At 34.6% G+C, this 19,545-nt stretch overlaps 2 protein-coding genes across 2 annotated transcripts in view; one reads left to right on the forward strand and one right to left on the reverse strand.

Moving 5' to 3' along the window:
- Nucleotides 1-1,585: 1,585 nt before the first annotated feature.
- LOC308265016 (olfactory receptor 2G6-like) overlaps nt 1,586-19,545 on the forward strand; it is a gene marked incomplete at both ends in the record, with an annotated part of 658,093 nt that continues 640,133 nt past the window's right edge. The window contains one exon of the mRNA XM_080698647.1: nt 1,586-1,936. Within this exon, the coding sequence (XP_080554773.1) occupies nt 1,586-1,936 (351 nt within the window). The remainder of the gene's footprint in view (nt 1,937-19,545) is intronic.
- On the reverse strand, nt 6,379-7,301 carry LOC308265514 (olfactory receptor 14C36-like; the record flags this gene model as incomplete). The annotated part of the gene is given in 2 exon segments (XM_080699312.1): nt 6,379-7,256; nt 7,259-7,301. Coding segments are annotated over 2 exon segments (921 nt in total).

The raw sequence follows: 19,545 nt of genomic DNA on the forward strand, positions 1-19,545 counted from the left end.
AGTATTTTTGTTAATTTTTTTCTTCCTCTAAATATAGGATCATGTTATCTGTAAATAGAGATAATTTCAGTTCTTCTTTTTCTATTTAAATTTCTTTAATATCTTTGTCTTGTCTTATTGATTTGGCAAGAGTCTTGAGGACTATATTGAAAAGGAGTTGTGATAGTGGCATCCTTGTCTTGTTCCTGATTTTAAAGGGAACAGTTTTTCCTACAGTTTTTCCCCATTCAATATGATATTGGCTCTAGGTTTATTGTGTATTGTCTTGATGTTATTGAGGAAAGTTTCTTCTATCTTGATTTCTGCAGTGTTTTCTTTTAAACATGAATGGTTGTTAGATTTTCTCAAATGCAAAGCTCAATTTTCAAGTGAGCAACTGAGCTTCCTTTCATTGAATATAATTTGTGTCTTATGCATCTCATATTTTTACTTTTTTGAACTTTTATATTTTCTGGAAAGACAAATTAATCTTTTAGGAAATTATTTGCTAAATTTAATACCCCAGGTTTGTATTAATTAGCTAGTGTCTCTACCAAATCCTTTTCACCTTCCCATGAAGCAAATGTGTAAAATAGTACCAAATTTCACAAAGTTCTCACTTTGATCAATTTCTATTTATATTTATGATAATTTCTTGATTTTTTTTTTTGGTGGTCCTGGGGATGGAACCCTTCTACCTCCAGGCTGCACTCCCAGACCTATTTTATATTTTATTTGGAAACAGGTTCTCTTAAGCCAGTGAGGCTGACTTCAAACCTGCGCGATCCTCCTGTCTCCATCTCCCAAATGTGGGGATTACAAGCCCGGCTTGATATTTGTTTTTATACTAAGTTGATTACTGATTATTACAATAATTGACATTGTGGGATAAAAATGAGCAGTGGTGACAGTGATTTCTCTTCTACCAGTTATGATAATGCTTGTATTTTATGCTAAAAGGTAGCAGGCACTATTATGTCATTTCCCCCTTTATTCTGGAACAAAATACTCTGAGGTGTCATTGTTATAGTCATTGACCAGATAAGAATAATGATCAGAGTTGCTAAGTTTGTTACTTAACTTATTGAAGGTGAAAGAAACAGGTGCCTAACCCAGGTTTACTTTATTTAAAAACAGGTATGTTTTCTGTGCTAAGGTACTTCTTCAGACACTCTAAAAAGGATATAAAATTCAAAATCTCACTTATTGGAGAGTATATTGAAAGCATATGCTTTTTGTTCCTGGATAGACTCTAGTTCATGTATTACTATTAATATCATTAAATGATAAAAATAAAATCAGCTAATTGAGAGAAAAACATGTAGATAAAAATTTCAACCTTTAATTCCATTTATATTTATTTAAACGTAAGTACATATGTATGCATATATTAAAAAGTATATCTGGAAAGGGCATAAAATATTTTAAGGTGATTGTTTTAATGTTTCAACTGAGGATGTTGTGATTATAGATTTTAAAGATGAATCACAAGAGTAGAATAATATAAAACCTCTCTGGTTTAAATATAGACTTATAGAAGAGAGATTGCATTCTATTGGCTAAGCTAATAATGCTAAATAAAGGGTAGCAGACTCTTATGCAAAATATGCTTATAAAACCTTTTTTACCATTGCATTCAAATGCTAATGTCAATGCTACAGGAAGGACTAACCAGAGTTCCCCTGCCGGCTTCATCCTGCTGGGTTTGTCTGAGTGGCCCCAGGTAGAGAGAGTTCTCTTCTGGATCCTGATCCTCCTGTACACCATGACCATCCTCGGCAACTGGACCATCATCTTGCTCTCCTGCATGGACCCCCGACTCCACACTCCCATGTACTACTTCCTCAGCAATCTCTCCTTCCTGGATCTCTGCTTAACCACAGCCTCTGTGCCCCAGATGTTGTCCAACATGTGGGGGCAGGACAAAAGCATCACCTACATGGGCTGTGTCGTTCAATTGTGTGTGTTCCTCTGTGCCGGTGCCACTGAAGGTGTCCTGTTGGTGGATATGGCCTTAGACCGCTACGCTGCTGTCTGCCGGCCACTGCACTACACCCTCATCATGCACCGCCCACTCTGCTGGAAGCTGGTGCTCTTGGCCTGGCTGTCTGGCTTGATGGTGTCTCTGGTCCAATCTTTCATCACCTTCCAGCTGCCTTTTTGCTCCCATCACCGCCTGGATGGCTTTCTGTGTGAGGTTCCTGTCCTCATACGACTGGCCTGTGCAGACACCTCCGCCAATGAGTGGCAGATGACCATCACTGCTGTGCTTTTCACGGTGGTACCAGTAGGGTTGATCCTAACTTCTTATGGCTACATAGCTCGGGCTGTAGGGAAGATGAAGTCAGAGGAGGGAAGGCAGAAAGCCATTTCCACCTGTTCTTCCCACCTCCTGGTGGTCTTCATGTTTTATGGGACAGTGGCGATGGTGTATATAGACCCCAAGACAAACTTTGCTTCAAAACACGGCAAGTTTTTCACCTTTCTCTACACTGTCGTCACACCCTTGTTGAACCCTCTCATCTACACCCTGAGGAACAAAGAAATAAAGTATGCTTTGCTAAGACTTTTGAGGAAGGGGATGAGTATGAAAAAAAATAGAATATAGGTTATGTGAAAAACCACCCAGATAATTTTTTCTTTTGAGTGTAATCTAGACTGAATGGAATGAAAATTAATAATAAAGTTTTTCCAAGTAAACTTATTAACCATTTGTATTTTTTTGTTTTTGGTGGTACTGGGGTTCCTGGAAGCCCTTCTACCTCCGGGATACACTCCCAGACCTATTATTTAACTTTTTTTTATGTGGAAACAGGGTCTCTTAAGCCAGCGAGGCTGGCTCTGAACCAGCGCGATCCTCCTGTCTCCGCCTCCCAAGCGCGGGGATTACAAGCGTGCGCCACCACGCCCGGCTAACCATTTGTATTTTATATTGAACAGAACACAAATCTAAGGGCACTTGCTTTTGTGCCATAAAGTATTCTGTGAATTTCCCAAGTGAGCTCTTTAATTGTACAAGTGTGAAATAATGAATGATTGAGAGATTATGGGTCTTTCTCCAATATAATGTGGTTTATTAAGAGATATGAAAATTCTGATGAATGCTTTTCCCTTTTTTCAAATAAAATCACCTATGTTTTGACTGTCAAAAAAAAAAAGAAAGAAAGAAACAGGCAAGAAGTTGACATTCAGACTTTCACACACTGTCTTAAGAGAGTCGATACCACTTAAAGGAAGGTGGTTTTAATTCACACACACTAATATATATCATGGTTTATCCCTATGATTTTATATGTGTATATGTATGTGTATACACACATACACAGGTACTATACCAGGTTAGGGAACATTATTAGTATTCAAATTTTATTTGATAAAAAGAAACACTATTTGTAGAATTGAATTTTGAGGAATACATATTATTTCTTTTTGTGTGTATATGGTACTTAGGATGGAACCACGGGACATTCTACTTCTGAGCTATAGCTCAGCCCTATTTTATTCTTTTATTTTTTACTTCTCAATAAGCTGTGAAAGGCCTCACTAAGTTGTTGAGACTGGCCTTGAACCTACAGTCTTCCTGTCTCAGCCTTCCAAGTATTGGAATTACAAGCATGTACCACCATGCTGGCTGGAATACATATTATTTCTAAAGAAACATAATCAACATGAGCTGAATATTCTAGAATTAGAATTATGGACTTATTTTTCAAAATCTGTGTGAAGTAAATGCCCCCTGAACTTTCATCAGTGCTTACTACATATAAAGAATTTCCTTTTTAGTTTGATATGAGAAAGCCAACTTGAGCAGAGAAGTGATTCTACTTGTATTATTATTTGTGCTGTATTTTAATTAATTAACATGCAACAATAATAGAAAATGAGAGTAGTTACCCATATACTTACCTGGCCATCTTAACTCACAACAAATTTTTATTTTTGCCACCATTCTGACTTTTGTATTTTTATTTTTAATTAATCTGGCCATTTTGAAATTCTTTATTGACATCTATCATGCCATGGGACAGATTTTGAAAACCTTTTTTTCATAACTTATTGGTGCATTGCAATTATACATCATAGTGAGGTTCCATGTGTTAAGAATATGGAACTCTAGATGAAAAAAGAGATTCTATAGAGGAGAAAATAAGGTGACCTAACTGAGGGGATGGGGGTGGGGGGAGAGGGAAGCTCTCTAAAGCACCTGATGTACTTAAACAAACATATCAAAGTCTATCACTAAGCCAAGCATGGGAAGGAGGGACGGGGAGGGAAGAGGGTAGGGATTGGGTAAGGGCTAATTGGGTGATGTGTGCATGTGTGCCTCCACCATCTTTTATCCCATTAAGATGTATGACTACAATGCACCAATAAAAAATTTAAAAAAAGAAAAAGAAGAAAGAACCTGCATGTGTACAGCTCTTTGTATATTTCTCTTCACATCCCTCCTCACTGCCTCTTCCTACCGCCCCACCAGAGTTAGTGAGATTGGTGGTAATACTTTCACATATTGCTGTAATATTATTTGAAATTTTTTTCTCCAGCCCTGCCCCTGCCCCTGCTCCTTCCTAACTCTCATCCCTAACCCCTTTGAACTACTCTACCCATCTATATTTAAAAGACACACCATTGGATTTAGTAAAGCTTTAGTTGCATAAAAAATGTGTGTAAAGTTGGAGCTTGCAGAGTTCATCTGGGGTAATGTGATGGTCCTAATCTATCAGAAATATTGCTAACAATATTATCCAGTTTATGTGTAATTTTTTTCTGTGTTAGATTATATTAAAAATAAAATAATGGTTTCCCCATCAGCCAACTATTCAGTCCTTATTGCCTTGTCTGGTAAATTTGAAAAATATGTTTATTAACTGATCATATTTATTTAAGCTTTCATATTTTATTTATTAGTCACTGAATGCATTTATGTTTTTCTCCTCATTTTTCCCCATTAATATTTGGAGAACAAAACTGTTTTCAGAAATTGCAATTTGATGCATTGCTTGTGGTTTTATATGAACTAGATTTTTTTCTCATTTTGTTATATTAAAATTTCTAGATAACTTGAGCATAAGTCAGTTGTGTTTAATAACTAGCAAAGTTAGAACAGTAAAATATGCCAGTTAGGACACTAAAATATTTGGAGAGAAATAACTGTCTGAGATGATGAATACTGTACAGATAGATATTTATAAAGTCCAAAAATCTGAGACAAATTTAAAAACTAACATGGGTTAAATACTTAAGTCAGACAATTACAGTTCATTTTTTCTTAGTTATCAGGCATGATACACTAATAAAAATTACAGGAGAACTAAGATAATAAAAAGAAAAACTATCAGAAAATTGATCTGTGGCCACAAGGGTTTAATCTCTGGAAATGGATCATTGGTGGAATAAAATCATGGCAAGCTGGGCATGGTGGCACATTCCTGTAATTCTAGTATTTGCAAGGCTGAAACAAAAGAATTGTAGGTTTTAGGTAACTTAGGCCTTCAGCAACTTAGTGAGACCTTGTTTCAAAACAAAAAATAAAATAGGGCTTGGAGTATAGCTCAGAGGCAGAGCACCTCTGAGTTCAATCTCCAATGCCACATAATTATATATATATATATATATAATATATATATATAAATTGTATATATATATTAATTGTATATATATATATATATAAATTGTATATATATATGGGGAGAGAGAGAAAGAGAAAGAGAAAGAGAGAGAGAGAGAGAGAGAGAGAGAGAGAGAGAGAGAGGAGAGACTGATACAGCCAGTGAAAACAGAATGTTCTTTTGGAAGTAGAGGTTTCTTCATTATCATGAAGAAAAGTTGTCCAAAATCATGGTTTTTCTTAGATCTTACTTCATAGATATGTATTTTTTTTCTTGGTTCATGATCCAGATGATGACTAATGTTATTTTTATTCCCTCTATATTTTTGTTATAACTTACTTATAATTTTTGTATATTTTCAAAGAAATTAAAGAGATAAAGCTGTGTACCATGCTACTTACATGTTTATTTTACATTTCACTAGAAAAGATCAGGTAATGTGAGAGTAAATTATCTCCATATTTCATTAGTAAACGTTTCTTTTGAGATATAAGTATTTTTGGAAATAAGTATTGCTAAACATTTGATGATTTATGAATATAATAACAAGTAAGTTCTGCAAATATTTTTAATTATACTTATTCATTAAAAGATGCATTTTCTAAAATACACATCTTATGAAGGATTAATAAAAATGATACTGTAAAACCCAAAATTACTTTATAAGACTCAAGTCCTAATAAGGTGAGATTAGAGTAAGCAGTATAACATGTGACGTCTAGATATGAAGAGTATTTCATATAATTTTTAATTTCCCTGAGTGAAATAAGGACAATATTGAAATGTATCTTTAATTTTTTCCTGAATATGACTGTCTCAGCATTACTTTTCTTACAGCCTCCTTTACTTGTTTGTTTCTAAGACTGTAGATGATAGGATTCAAGAATGGAGGAACAATGGTATAAAATGAAGAAAAAATCATGTTCTGAATTGTACTCGAGGTTTCTGAAGTTCTTAAGTACACACAGAAGATAGAAGTGAGGAAGACGGACACTACAAGGATGTGAGGAACACAGGTGGAAAAGGCCTTCCTTTGCTCTCTGTTTGGAAATTTAAGCACAGTAGAAAATATGCAAATATATGACACAGCAATTAAAAGGAAGCAGCCACCACAAACCACCACGGCAGAGACAAGAATGAGGAGCTCGTTGCTAAAAGTGTCAGAGCAAGAGAGCCTCAGCAGAGAGGGGAGATCACAGAAGAACTGATGGACCACATTGGACCGACAGAAGGACAACAGGAATGTGAGCCCGGTGTGTGCACCTGCATAGACCAGACCACTGAGAAGGGTGGCCAGGGTCATCCAGACACAGAGTCGAGGGTTCATGATGACTGGATAGTGGAGGGGCTGGCAGATGGCCACGTAGCGGTCCCCAGCCATGATGGTGAGAAAGAGAAGTTCCACATATGCACAATAAATGACCAAGAAGATCTGAGTTGTACAGCCGGCCACTGAAATAGCCCTGTTGTCAGTGAGAGCGTTCACACAAGCAGTTGGGATAGTGACGGAAATGTAGCACATGTCCAAGATGGACAGATTCCGCAGAAAAAAGTACATGGGTGTGTGAAGGTTCTGATCCAGGGTGGTGACTGTGGTGATGAGAAGATTTCCTAACAGCGTGGCCAAGTACATCAGTAGGAATACCATGGAGTACAGGAGCCCGCAGGAAAACCTGTGAGGAGAAACTCAGTCACCAAGGTGGAATTGGCCATTTTCAGGAAATTGTGGTTGACTGAGAAGACAAAGAAATGAATGAGAGGAAGCATAAAAATAATTAATAACATCCTCTTCCATAATTTTCTTTCGGGTATTTTCTTTTTTTTTTTATACAATTGTGTTCCCTACATAAGAAAGGTCCTCTATTGAACATTTTATTTGTTTAATCACTCCTAAGTGGATAATATACCAAGATTCAGGGAATGGAGCTTTCCAGTCCAGTGGTCTAGTGGGACCTGCAGAGTGTGTGCTCTTTCTCTCTTCCCCCAGTTCTTACACATGACACTTTGAATTTCATAGGCAAATGATTGTCATGTCATTGCTCACCTCCCCTTTTGTACAACACACAGCCTGTCAGTACATCTTTAACTGTTCGATAATTTGATTACCTTCATTCTTTTTCATGAATACTGTAGTTATCAACATTATTTTACCACCCTACCCAGATTTAATAATTCACATTATAATTAATTTGGTATGTTTGTTACATAGGATAATAATCATATTGTTGGAGTATTTATCTCCATGAACATGAAAAATTTACACATAAAGAAACAGTCTCTAAAAACCAAGTAAAATTGCACATCCCAGGTTTAACCATTTGGGCTCAAAGGAAAACTAACTTATTTATACATTGAAATTCTTTGTGCAGTTTTGCATTAGCTTTACTTTGTCCCACTGGAATCTGTGACAGCACTGTCTCATGGCTTGAGCTGAAGCACTGTCATTCCATCTCTACATTTAGTGCCTTTTTTTCCCTTTTCAACAAATTAGCATAAGATCTTTAAAAGTCTCTTCCATGGTTCTACCCTAGCTGATTATTTTCTGTCTTCTTTTTACCACAATATTTTCATACTCAATGTTTTACCACCATAAAGGTTTTAAGATTCCTTTGTCTTTAAAACAAGTTGTCACAGTCCTTCCTGTGGATACCTCCCATTTTTTCCTTCCTTCCTTCCTTCCTTCCTTCCTTCCTTCCTTCCTTCCTTCCTTCCTTCCTTCCTTCTCTTCCTCCTCCTCCACCTCCTCCTCCTCCTCTTCTTCTCCTCCTCCTCCTCCTCCTCTCCTCTTCCTCCTCCTCCTCTTCTTCTCCTCCTCCTCCTCCTCTCCTCTTCCTCCTCCTCTTTTCCTTTCTTTCTTTTTCTTTTTTTTCTCTTTTTCTTTATTCTTTCTATCATAATTCCTTACAAACATAATATTCACACATCTTAAAAGGAAATTTTTGTATATTCTCCTAGCATCTCTGAAGCAGCTCATACTGGTTAAATCCTGAGTCACCTAATTTGTTATTTTCTCTCCTTTCTTCAAACATTTTGCCCCTTGCAGTACCTTGTCTCATTAGCTATGGTTATCCTAAAACACCTATTTTCAAGAGCTTATCTGGAGAGTCTCTAAATAGGTGTGTGTTCTCCAAGGTCCTGTAAATAGTCAGCCATAAGTTGCTTGTATGTTACGTTTCATGATGACAGGGTGGAGTTAAAGGTATTTTACAAAATCTATGTACAGTCTATTTTGTGGTCCTGTTTCCATTTCCCTTCTTACCCAAGCCTGAATTTCTCACCTGAGTGAATTCCTTATTCACAATATTAACCTAGAATTTTTGCTGACATGCCACTTTTCTTTGGTAAAATAATACCTTTTTAGTATTAGTAAGTTTTAAGTAGACTCAAATGCAATTTTTGCTCTGAAACTTTCTTTGTAATCTCAAACTTACTCTGCTACTTTTATACTACTTTGTTTAAACATCAATATATTATGTTAAATTATAGGAAACCCATATGGGTTTATCACTCTCAAACATTTGTACAAATTCCTTCAATTCTGGACCAGATAATATTCATCTTAAATTTTTTTTAATAATGAGTATACACCTTCATGTATCATAGTTAATAAGTAAATGAATGTGACAGAATTGACTAATAATATTCTTTATTTACTTACTTATAAATGAATAACTCCCAAATAGATTATGCCCTTCATTATTGTAACCTGATATAGTGAATGTGGTTTGAAATAATGAAGCTCAAGGCATCTTATAAGTGTACAAGCTAAAATCTTTTAAGTCATGTAATCTCTTAGCAAATAATTAATGATTACACATAGTAAGGCAAAAGTTATTCCAGATATTGGCATTTTAGTGAAAGTAGAAAGTTATTGCTGCATTTATATAATATGATTACTATGAAGAAAAATATGATAAGAAGGCAAATTAGTATGAAAACTCAGAATTTAATGGGCAATAAGACAAATCAAAATGAAAATTCTGCAAGACTTTTCATTCTTTTATTTTTTTTTTTTGAGGGTCTGGGGATGGAACCCAGTGGCATTTGACCTCTGAGCTATATCCCCTGTCCTATGTTTTATTCTTTTATTTTGAAACAGGGTCTCACTAAGTTGCGACGGCCTCACTAAGTAGCTGAGGCTGGCTGTGAACTGCGATCCTCCGGTCTCAGCCTCCCGAATTCTGAGATTACAAGCGTATGCCAACACACCTGGCTTTATTCTTTGATATTAAAGGACAGAAATTTGTTTACTAGCTAAGACATTTGTATCAAATATAAGATAGGAAACTAAAATATGTATTTAAAATGTGGAAGTTAACACAGAACTGTAGAGAGTCTTTCTTATACTCAACCACCTACATTTTTTGTTTCTCAAGCAGAACTAGGTAAATTCTTCATACATAACTAGTTTGAATTATATGAACATAATTAAGATACTTTTTTGTTTATGTGACCAAACTATAACATGAGAAATAAATTTTTTTTTTTTTGGCCAGGCATTGTGGCACAGGCTTGTAATCATCATGCTTGGGAGGCAGAGACAGGAGGATCACATAGGTTCGAAGCTGGCTTAAGGGACCCTGCTTCCAAATAAAATATAAAATAGGTCTGGGAGCATAGCCTGGAGGTAGAAGGGTTCCATCCCCAGTACCACACACACACACAAAATTTTTTTTGTGGTACTGGGGATGGAACCCAGGGGCATTGTACCTCTGAGCTACACCCCCAGCCCTATTTTTTTGTCTTTTAAATTTTGAAACAGGGTCTTACTGAGTCGCAAAGTACCTCGCTAAACCATGATCCTCCAGTCTCAGCCTCCCAAATGATGGGATTACAAGCATGTGCCACAGGCCTGGCTTGAAAAATAATTGTTTAACTTGACTTTCTTTTTTCATATATCTGTCTCACAAGAAATTTCAGATTATGGAGCACCAATCCAAAGTCAGGTGTAAAATTTGATTAAAAAATATATATGTATATATATATATGTATATATATATACATATACATATACATACATACATATATATATATATATATATATATATATATATATATATAATCTCGCATCTAATTTTTCCATAAGGCCTCAGGCAATTTCAGCAAATTTAAATAATGTGACTACTTTATGAACCTAGATATTTTAAATAACAAATATGCTTTTCACAAATTAACAGATGAATGGCATATAAAACTATGGGATATGTACAAAATGAAATTTTACTCAGCCACAGAGAAGAACAAAATTACATCATTTACAGGGAAATGGATGGAACTGGAGAACATTATGCTAAATGAGATTAGTCACAAAAAGTAAGGAATTGAATGCTCTCCCAAATATGTGGAAGCTAGGGAGAAAATGGGTCATAGAAGGAACTCTAGACAAGAAAGAAGAATCTATAGATGAGCAAATAAGGCGACCTAACTGGGGTGGGAGGGGGGAAGAGAGAAGTTCCCTAATGTACATTATGTACATTCACAAACATATCAGTCAATCACTAAGCCAAACATGAGAAGGAGGGAGGGGGAGGGAATGGGGTGGGAACTGGGTCTGGAATAAATGAGTTAAGTGTGCTTGTATGCCTCTACCATCTTGTACCTCATTAAGATGTATGACTGCTATGGACCAATAAAAAAATTAAAAAGAAACATAAAAAATAAAAAAAACCAAAGTTTTGACCACAATAATTTTAGAGAGATTTAAAACAGCATCCAGAGTTAAGGTATAAAAAATGATTATTAAAAATTCTCTCATGCAGTCGGGTGTGGTGGCGCACGCTTGTAATCCCCGCGCTTGGGAGGCGGAGACAGGAGGATCGCGCTGGTTCAGAGCCAGCCTCACTGGCTTAAGAGACCCTGTTTCCACATAAAAAAGTAAAAAATAGGTCTGGGAGTGTAGCCCGTGGGTGTGTATCCAAGAGGCATAAGGGCTTCCAGGAACCCCAGTACCACCAAAAAAAAAAAAAGAGAGAGAGAGAGAGAGAGAGAGAGAGAGAGAGAGAGAGAGAGAGAGAGAGAGAGACCGTTTCCAAATAAAGAAAAGTATAAAAAATAGGTCGGTGAGCGTATCCCGGAGGTAGAAGGACTTCCAGGAACCCCAGTACCACCAAAAAAAAAAGAAAAAAAAAAAGAAAAAAATGGATGAAGCCAAATTCATCATCCCCATAGAAAAATAGAAAAATTCTCTCATGATTACAGTAAGATAAAGATCTAAATAGAACGGAGTTTAAGTAGAGATGAGAATCAGGAAAATATGAATTAGGAGAAGGTAGCATATTTTTAATGCCAATTATTAAAATGAACTGGTTTTCTCGGTAAGTAGTAAAAGTTGGGAATTTGCACTTCTTATATTTCTGTTGCTATTTCTAAATAAGGAAAACTACAATAGATAGGCCTTATAAAACACAAAAGATTGTTTTAGTTGTAAGACATAGATATTATATTACTTATTTTCTGAATTATACTTTGCCATATTAAAATTTATTAAATAGTACTATTTCTAAGCCTTTGAAAAATACTGAAGTAAATCTTGAAATCCAAATTGTTCCACCATTATGTTTATATATTAACAACATTCTCATATGCATATCCAGTAAACTATTAGTATAAAAGTTGAACAGGAAGACAGAAGGATAATTTATCAGAAAGGACAAATACTGAAATAAATCCTGAAATTCAAAATGCGTTTCCAAATGTTGCACCATTATGTTTAGATATTAACATTCTATATTAACAACTGAATACTTACATATCCTCATACGCACACCCAGTATACTATTAGTATAAAGTTGAAAAAGAAGACAGAATGATAATCTGTCAAAAGGACAAAAAGATGAGGTTGATGAATTAAAAATAACTTATGACTATTGTATGCAATGATAAATATTTCTATTTTCCATACTTGATACTTATATAAATGTATATCATTTGTATACATAAATTTCTATCTATCTACCTACCTACCTAGCACTAACTACTATTTTTGCATTATACTTATTGCCTTAATATGAACTTTTTTGTATTTTCTAGTTTCTTTTCACATAACTTTGTGAATTTTTCTGAGTATAAGTAAAAGTAATTTGAAAAAAAAATATTTTGAATCAATGAGAGACAGCATAAAAACAATTACCCGCTATGTTTTGTTGTATTCATTGTACAAAAATCCATCATGCTCCCTGTATTACTATAACAGCATTTGAAATTATAGCAAATAGTATAAAATATTCATAAGAATTTAATGAACTTGCTATTTTTTCCAAAGAATTGACAGTTCATGTACTGGGCTACCTTATTCTCTTATGAAATTATAACTTGTTGAACAGAATTAAAATGAGTTGTAAGACTGTAATTAAACCCAACCCCTAAGTACTCACTCCTGAGTATTGCGTATTCTTAACTTGAGGAGTAAAACAATTTTTCTGGTTGGCTTTTCCAAGTCAGTGTCTGAAAAGTCTCTAAAGCAAATTGTCTATGCAGACAGGTTTAAATTCCTTCAGACAACAAAATACCATTCTTGGAAAATGGAAAGAGGTCCATCATATTCTGCTTTATATAAAAGCATGAACATGTGTGTGTCAGTACAAACAAGGCCCCTGAGGTCCCAGAGCTTACCCCAGGGATAGCAGTGTGCTTACAATATGGTCAGGATGGCAGGGAGTTCCAGAGCACAGGTGAGGGAACTCAATTAGAGTAGAAGATTGGACAGTGGGAAGAAATATAAAAACATTTTTGCCTTGGCATTTTTGTAAAATAGTTATCATGACACTAATAAAATTAAGAAAAATATTGTTCTTTTGTATGTGTGTTTAATTTTTGCACCATTTTATTTACAGTTATAAATTAAGGATGTTTATGTGTACTACATAACATTTACAAATGATAAATAACTCAAGTATTTAATAATCTAAAAACAAAATTTTTTCTTTGGTGGTATTGGGGTTCCTGGAAGCCCTTCTACTTCCGGGCTACACTCCCAGACCTATTTTTACATTTTTTAAATTTGGAAACAGGGTCTCCTAAGCCAGCGCGCTTGCTGGATTTGAACCTGCGCGATCCTCCTGTCTCTGCCTCCCAAGCGCGGGGATTACAAGCGTGCGCCACCACGCCCGGCATAAAAACAAAATTTTTAATAGTATCTTTAATAGCTAATTTTTCTTATGATTGAGATAAAATTTATATATTCTTTGTGAAAATTTGTCAGCAATTTAGTGTTATTTAGTACATTCACAAAATTGTACAACCTTTAACTCTACCTGCTCCAAAATATTTTTACAACTCCAAGTAAAATATCATATCTACATACATACTATTTATGTTTCCTTCCTTTTCCAGACTCCGGTATGTAATCTTCTTTTAGATCAGATTTAGTTTGCTAGATTTTGTTGAGAACTTTTGAATCTATGTTTATCAAGGATAATATTTGTTGTGCAATTGTTTGGATTTAGTACCAGAATGTTGATAGTCTTGCAAAATGAGTTGAAGAACTCAAATTCATTTCACTGAAGTAGTTTGAGAAGGGGGATTTTCTGTATTAGGAAGATTTTTGTTAGTGATTAGAATTTATTGTTCATTAGTGTTGTCTAGGTTTATAATTCCCTCATGATTCAAACTTAGTATGTTGAATGTCTCCGGGAATTAGTACCTTTCTTCTCGATTTTCTGATATGTTGACGGTAAGCATCCCTAATGATCCTTTGTATTTCTTCAGTATCAGTCATACGGTCTCATTTTTAATCTCTAATTTTCATTTGGGTCTTTTTTTCAATTAGTGCAGCTACAGGTTTGGCAATTTTGTTCATCTTTTCAAAAGACTTTTTGTTTCATTGATCTTTTGTATTTATCTTTAATCTAAATGTCATTAATTTCTGCTCTGATCTTTATCATTTCTTTCCATCTCCTTAGTGTGGTTTGCCCTTGGTTTTTCAGTTTCATGTGTTGCATTGTTATGCTTTATTCAAAATCTCTAATTTGTAGTGTGTTTATTGCTGTAACTTCCCTCTTAGTACTACCTTCATATATTTCATATGTTAGTCTCTTCAATGAAAGAGATGGTGTCTAGTGGATTCAACTGTTTCTGGTTTAATACATTTAATTTATTCTTGAGTTTTTAAAAAGAATTTGATGATCAGGAGAAAGTTCATACTAGATTTTTCCATTTATTTTAGAAATGAGGAAGAATGATCAACCATGACTAGATCTGAGTACATATAAAATATTACACATTTATATACATACAAAAGGCTTATAAAATAAGTTACCTCATAACTTTTTGATAGCTAACCCAGAACTTGGTGGAGGAAGGCAAACATCCTCTGGAGTACTGTAGAGCTAGCCAAAGAGGGGCCATACCTGATCACAAGCCATGTAAGGATGCAAAATGCCTACTTGGAGGTATACTGGTAACTTCTATTCCTAAAGATGGGTTAAAAGAATCAAGACTCCCCAGACAATAATGGGAGAAATATTTCTCCTATAAAAGAAACATTTTAAAGGATAATATCACTCAATACCTATCAAACTAGTATATAATATCAGCAATCTACAAAATACTATCTTTTGAATTTTGAAAATATTAGCCATAAAGTTGTCCTCAGCAAAATTATGTGGAGGTGGAGGGAGGATAAATGAGAGAAAATTGGAAAGGGGAGAAGTAAAGATAGAGAGAGGAGAGAGAGAGTGAGATGATGATGATAGATAGATAGATATAGACAGACTTAGCAGTTTTGCCCTTAAATTTTCCTTCTGTATTCATCACATATAAAGACCAGAACTAAGTTAAATTAAATATCAGAATTCCCTATGGTTTAAATAAATATCACCACATTTACATTCACTTAAATTCATTTATTATTTCTGTGGTAATGGGTTGCCCTTTTCATGTGAAAAATTTAGATCATGCAATGTCTCCAACTTCATTTTCTGCCTGGATTTATTTGGGAGGGTATTCTGCAATTTAGATCATTTTTGTTTCTTTGTTCTTTAGGGCATACAAGGAAAGATAATTGTTAGAAGAAGAGTTCTATAAAGAGGAACTCATGAGTTTATCATGATTCCCTTGGGACTGTAGTTATGTGAAAGTTTCTAGACAAAAGAGAGACACAATGGCCAGATGAGGAAATCAGCTGACATTGAAAAAAGACAATCTTGTGATAGCACTAACAGTGCAGCTATGGAAATACTGACTTTGCACTAATGATCCACTAAGGTGTCATCATCAAAGAAATAGATAAATGTAGGATGCAATTATTAGACCAAATTGTTCCAAGGAATAAATTAAGTTGCTGAACCCATTGGCAGTCTATAATTAGATATCTCATAGTATACTATCAGGGGCCACAGTGATCAAATATTAATTTATTTAAAAATAAAAGAAAATATATTTATTGGTTTCAAATAAATAAATTACCAGATATTAAACTATTGTCACCAGAGCACATGGAGGAAACTACCCAGGTGATCAATACACTTTATTAATACACACAGATACACAAACACCCCCCATACACACAGTGGTTTTGTACAATTGTACATCCAGATGGCTTTTATCCTAGTTTCTAAAAAAAAAACCCAACATGATTGACAAACCACTAGTCAACCTAACCAAAAAAAAAAAAAAAAAGAATCAACCCAAATTATGAAGATAAGAGATGAAAAGAAGATATCACTACTGATAGTGTAGAAATCCAGAGGATTATAAGAAACTACTTTGAAAAACTATACTCCAAAAAAATGGAAAATCTGGAGGAAATTAACAACTTTTTAGATAAATACAACATGCCTAAACTGAGTCAAGAAGATATAGAAAATTTAAACCAAACAAAAACAATCAAAGAGATTGAAACAGCAATAAAGAGCTTTACCATCAAAGAAAAGCCCAGGAACAGATGGTTTCCCAAGTGAATTTTATAAAACCATTATAGAAGAGCCAATCCCAATACTCTTCAATCTATTTCATGAAAAAAATAATAATAATGGGACCTTCCCAAATACATTCAATGAAGCCAACATCACATCAATACCAAAACCAAATAAAGACAGTTCAAGGAAGGAAAACTATAGGCCTATATATTTGATGAACTTGGATGCAAAATTGCTAAACAAAATGCTAGCAACACACATTCAAAACCACATCAAGAAAATCATACACCATGATCAGATAGGGTTCATCCCAGGGAATCAAGGCTGGGTCAACATATGAAAATAAATCCATGTAATTCATTATATAAACAGAACCAAAGACAAAAATTGCATGATCATTTCAATAGATGCTGAGAAAACATTTGATAAAATCCAACATCCATTTATGCTAAAAGCACTGTAGAGAGAAATGGAATAGAAGAAACATACCTCAACAACATAAGGGCAATTTACAATAAGTCCACAGCCAACATTATATTAAAGGGGGAAAAACTTTGAGAATTCCCCCTAAAAACAGGAACAAGACAAAGATGTCCATTATCACCACTTCTCTTCAATATAGTACTTGAGACTCTAGCCAGAGCAATAAGGCAAGAAAAAGAAATTAAACGATTTCAAATAGGAAAACAAGAACTCAAACCTTCACTACTTGCAGATGACATGATACTATACTTTGAAGACCCAACAAACTCAACCAAAAGGCTTATAGAACTGATCAACAAATTCAGCAAAGTGTCTAGATACAAAATCAATCTTAAAGAATCAGGTGCTTTTACTTACACCAACCATAAATACACTGGAAAAGGAATTCAGAGGACACTTCCACTCAGGATCACCCACAAAAAATTAAAATACTTAGGAATAAACTTAACCAAGGAGGTAAAAATATCTACAAAGAAAATTATAAAACATTGAAAAAAGAAATCAAAGAAGATCTTAGAAGATGGAAAGATCTTCCATGTTCATGGGTAGGCAGAATAAATATCATCAAAATGGCCATGCTTCCAAAGTGATCTACATATTCATTGTAATACCCATTAAATTACCAAGATCATTCCTCACAGACATAGAAAAATCATCCTTAAATTCATGCAGAATAATGAAAAACCCAGAATATCTAAAGTAGTTCTCAGCAACAAAAACCATGCAGGAGGATTCACAATACCTGACTCTTTATACTACAAAGCCATTGTAATAAAAAACAGCATGGTATTGACACAAAAACTGATATACAGACCAATGGAGCAGAATAGAAGTCTCAGAAACAAATCTACACACTTATAGCCTATTGATTTTTGACAAAAGTGCCAAAAACATACACTGGAAAAAAGATAGCCTGTTCAGCAAATGGTGTTGTCAAAACTGGTTAACCATATGCAGAAAAATGGAAATAAATCCCACTTTGTCACCCTGCACAAGAATCAATTCAAGATGGATCTTAGACTTGGAAATTAGATCAAAGAATGGGAAATTTTTGCCAGCTACTCCTCCAGTAGAAGACTAATATCTAAAATATAGAGAGAACTCAATAAACTCAGCACTAAGAAAACAAACAACCCAATCAAAAAATGGGCAAGTGAATTAAATAGACACTTCATGAAGGAAGAAATTAAAATGGCCAATAAATGCATGAAAAAATGCTCAAAATCACTAGCAATCAGAGAGATGAAAATCAAAACTACCCTGAGATTTCACCTAACTCCAACTAGAATGGCAATCATTCAAAACACAAACAGCATAAAATGCTGGCAAGAGTGTGGAGAAGTGGGAACTCTAATACATTGTTGGTGGAATTTAAAATTAGTGCAACCACTTTGGAAAACAGTATGGAGGATCCTCAGAAGAATGGGAATAAATCTACCAATTGATCCAGCAATACAACTTCTGGGTATCTACTCAAAACAAACAAAACCAAACTAGCAAACTAATGCATGTGTAACTATGTAAATTTTAATGTGGCAAAGTTGCTTACTTAAAAAGTAGGCTTTGAATTAGAGAAATCCCACAACCATTTATGTTACAAAAAAACAATGCAGAAACAAGATAGAAAAAACTTACCTTAACAATATTAAGGCAATATACAATAAACCTAGAGCCAATATCATATTGAATGAGGAAAAACTGCAGGAAAAACTGTTCCCTTTAAAATAAAAAACAAGACAAGAATGTCACTATTATGACTCCTTTTCTTTCTTCCTTTCTTTCTTTTTTCTTTACTTTCCTTTTTTTCAGTACTGGGGGCAGAATCCAGGGGCATTCTACCTCTGAGATACACCACCAGCCCTATTTTTATTTTACTCTTTATTTTAAAACAGGTTCTCACTCAGCTGCAAAGAGCCTCACTAAGTAGCTGAGGCTGTCCTTTAACCTGAAGCCTCCTATCTCAGACTCCCAAATGCTGGGATTTACAAGCATGCACCATCACACCCAGCTGACTTCTTTTCAATATAGTCCTCAAGACTCTTGCCATGAAGAATAAGACAAGACAAGAATATTAAAAATTTAAATAGAAAAAGAAGTACTGAAATTATCTCTATTTGCAGATGATGGGACCTTATATTTAGAGTACCCCAAAAAGCATAATCAAAATACTTTTAGACCTGGTTAACAAATTCAGCAAAGTAGCAATTTAATTTTTTTAAAAAATCTAGTAGCTTTTCTATATGCCAACCATGAATCAACTGAAAAAGAAATTCAAAAAAACAATTCCATTCACAATAAACTCAAAACCAATAAAATATCTCAGAATAAACTTAATCAAACAGATAAAAGAACTCTCCAATGAAAATTATAAAACACTAAAGAAAGAAAATGAAAACATCCTAGAAGATTTCTTTTGCTCTTGAATAGGCAGAATAAATATTATCAAAATGGCTTTTCTACCAAAAGTGATCTACAGAGTCAATGTAATTTCTTTCAAAATATCAACATCGACTTCCAGGAAGACGGTGAACAAGAAAAGCAGCATTTACGAGTCCTGCTAAAACTCGATCTCTGTTGCCACAAAATCAGCACCTTTCATAGCTAGAAAACGCCATCAG

This window comes from Muscardinus avellanarius (genome assembly GCF_963383645.1).
Source record: "Muscardinus avellanarius genome assembly, chromosome: 7".
Taxonomy (NCBI): domain Eukaryota; kingdom Metazoa; phylum Chordata; class Mammalia; order Rodentia; family Gliridae; genus Muscardinus; species Muscardinus avellanarius.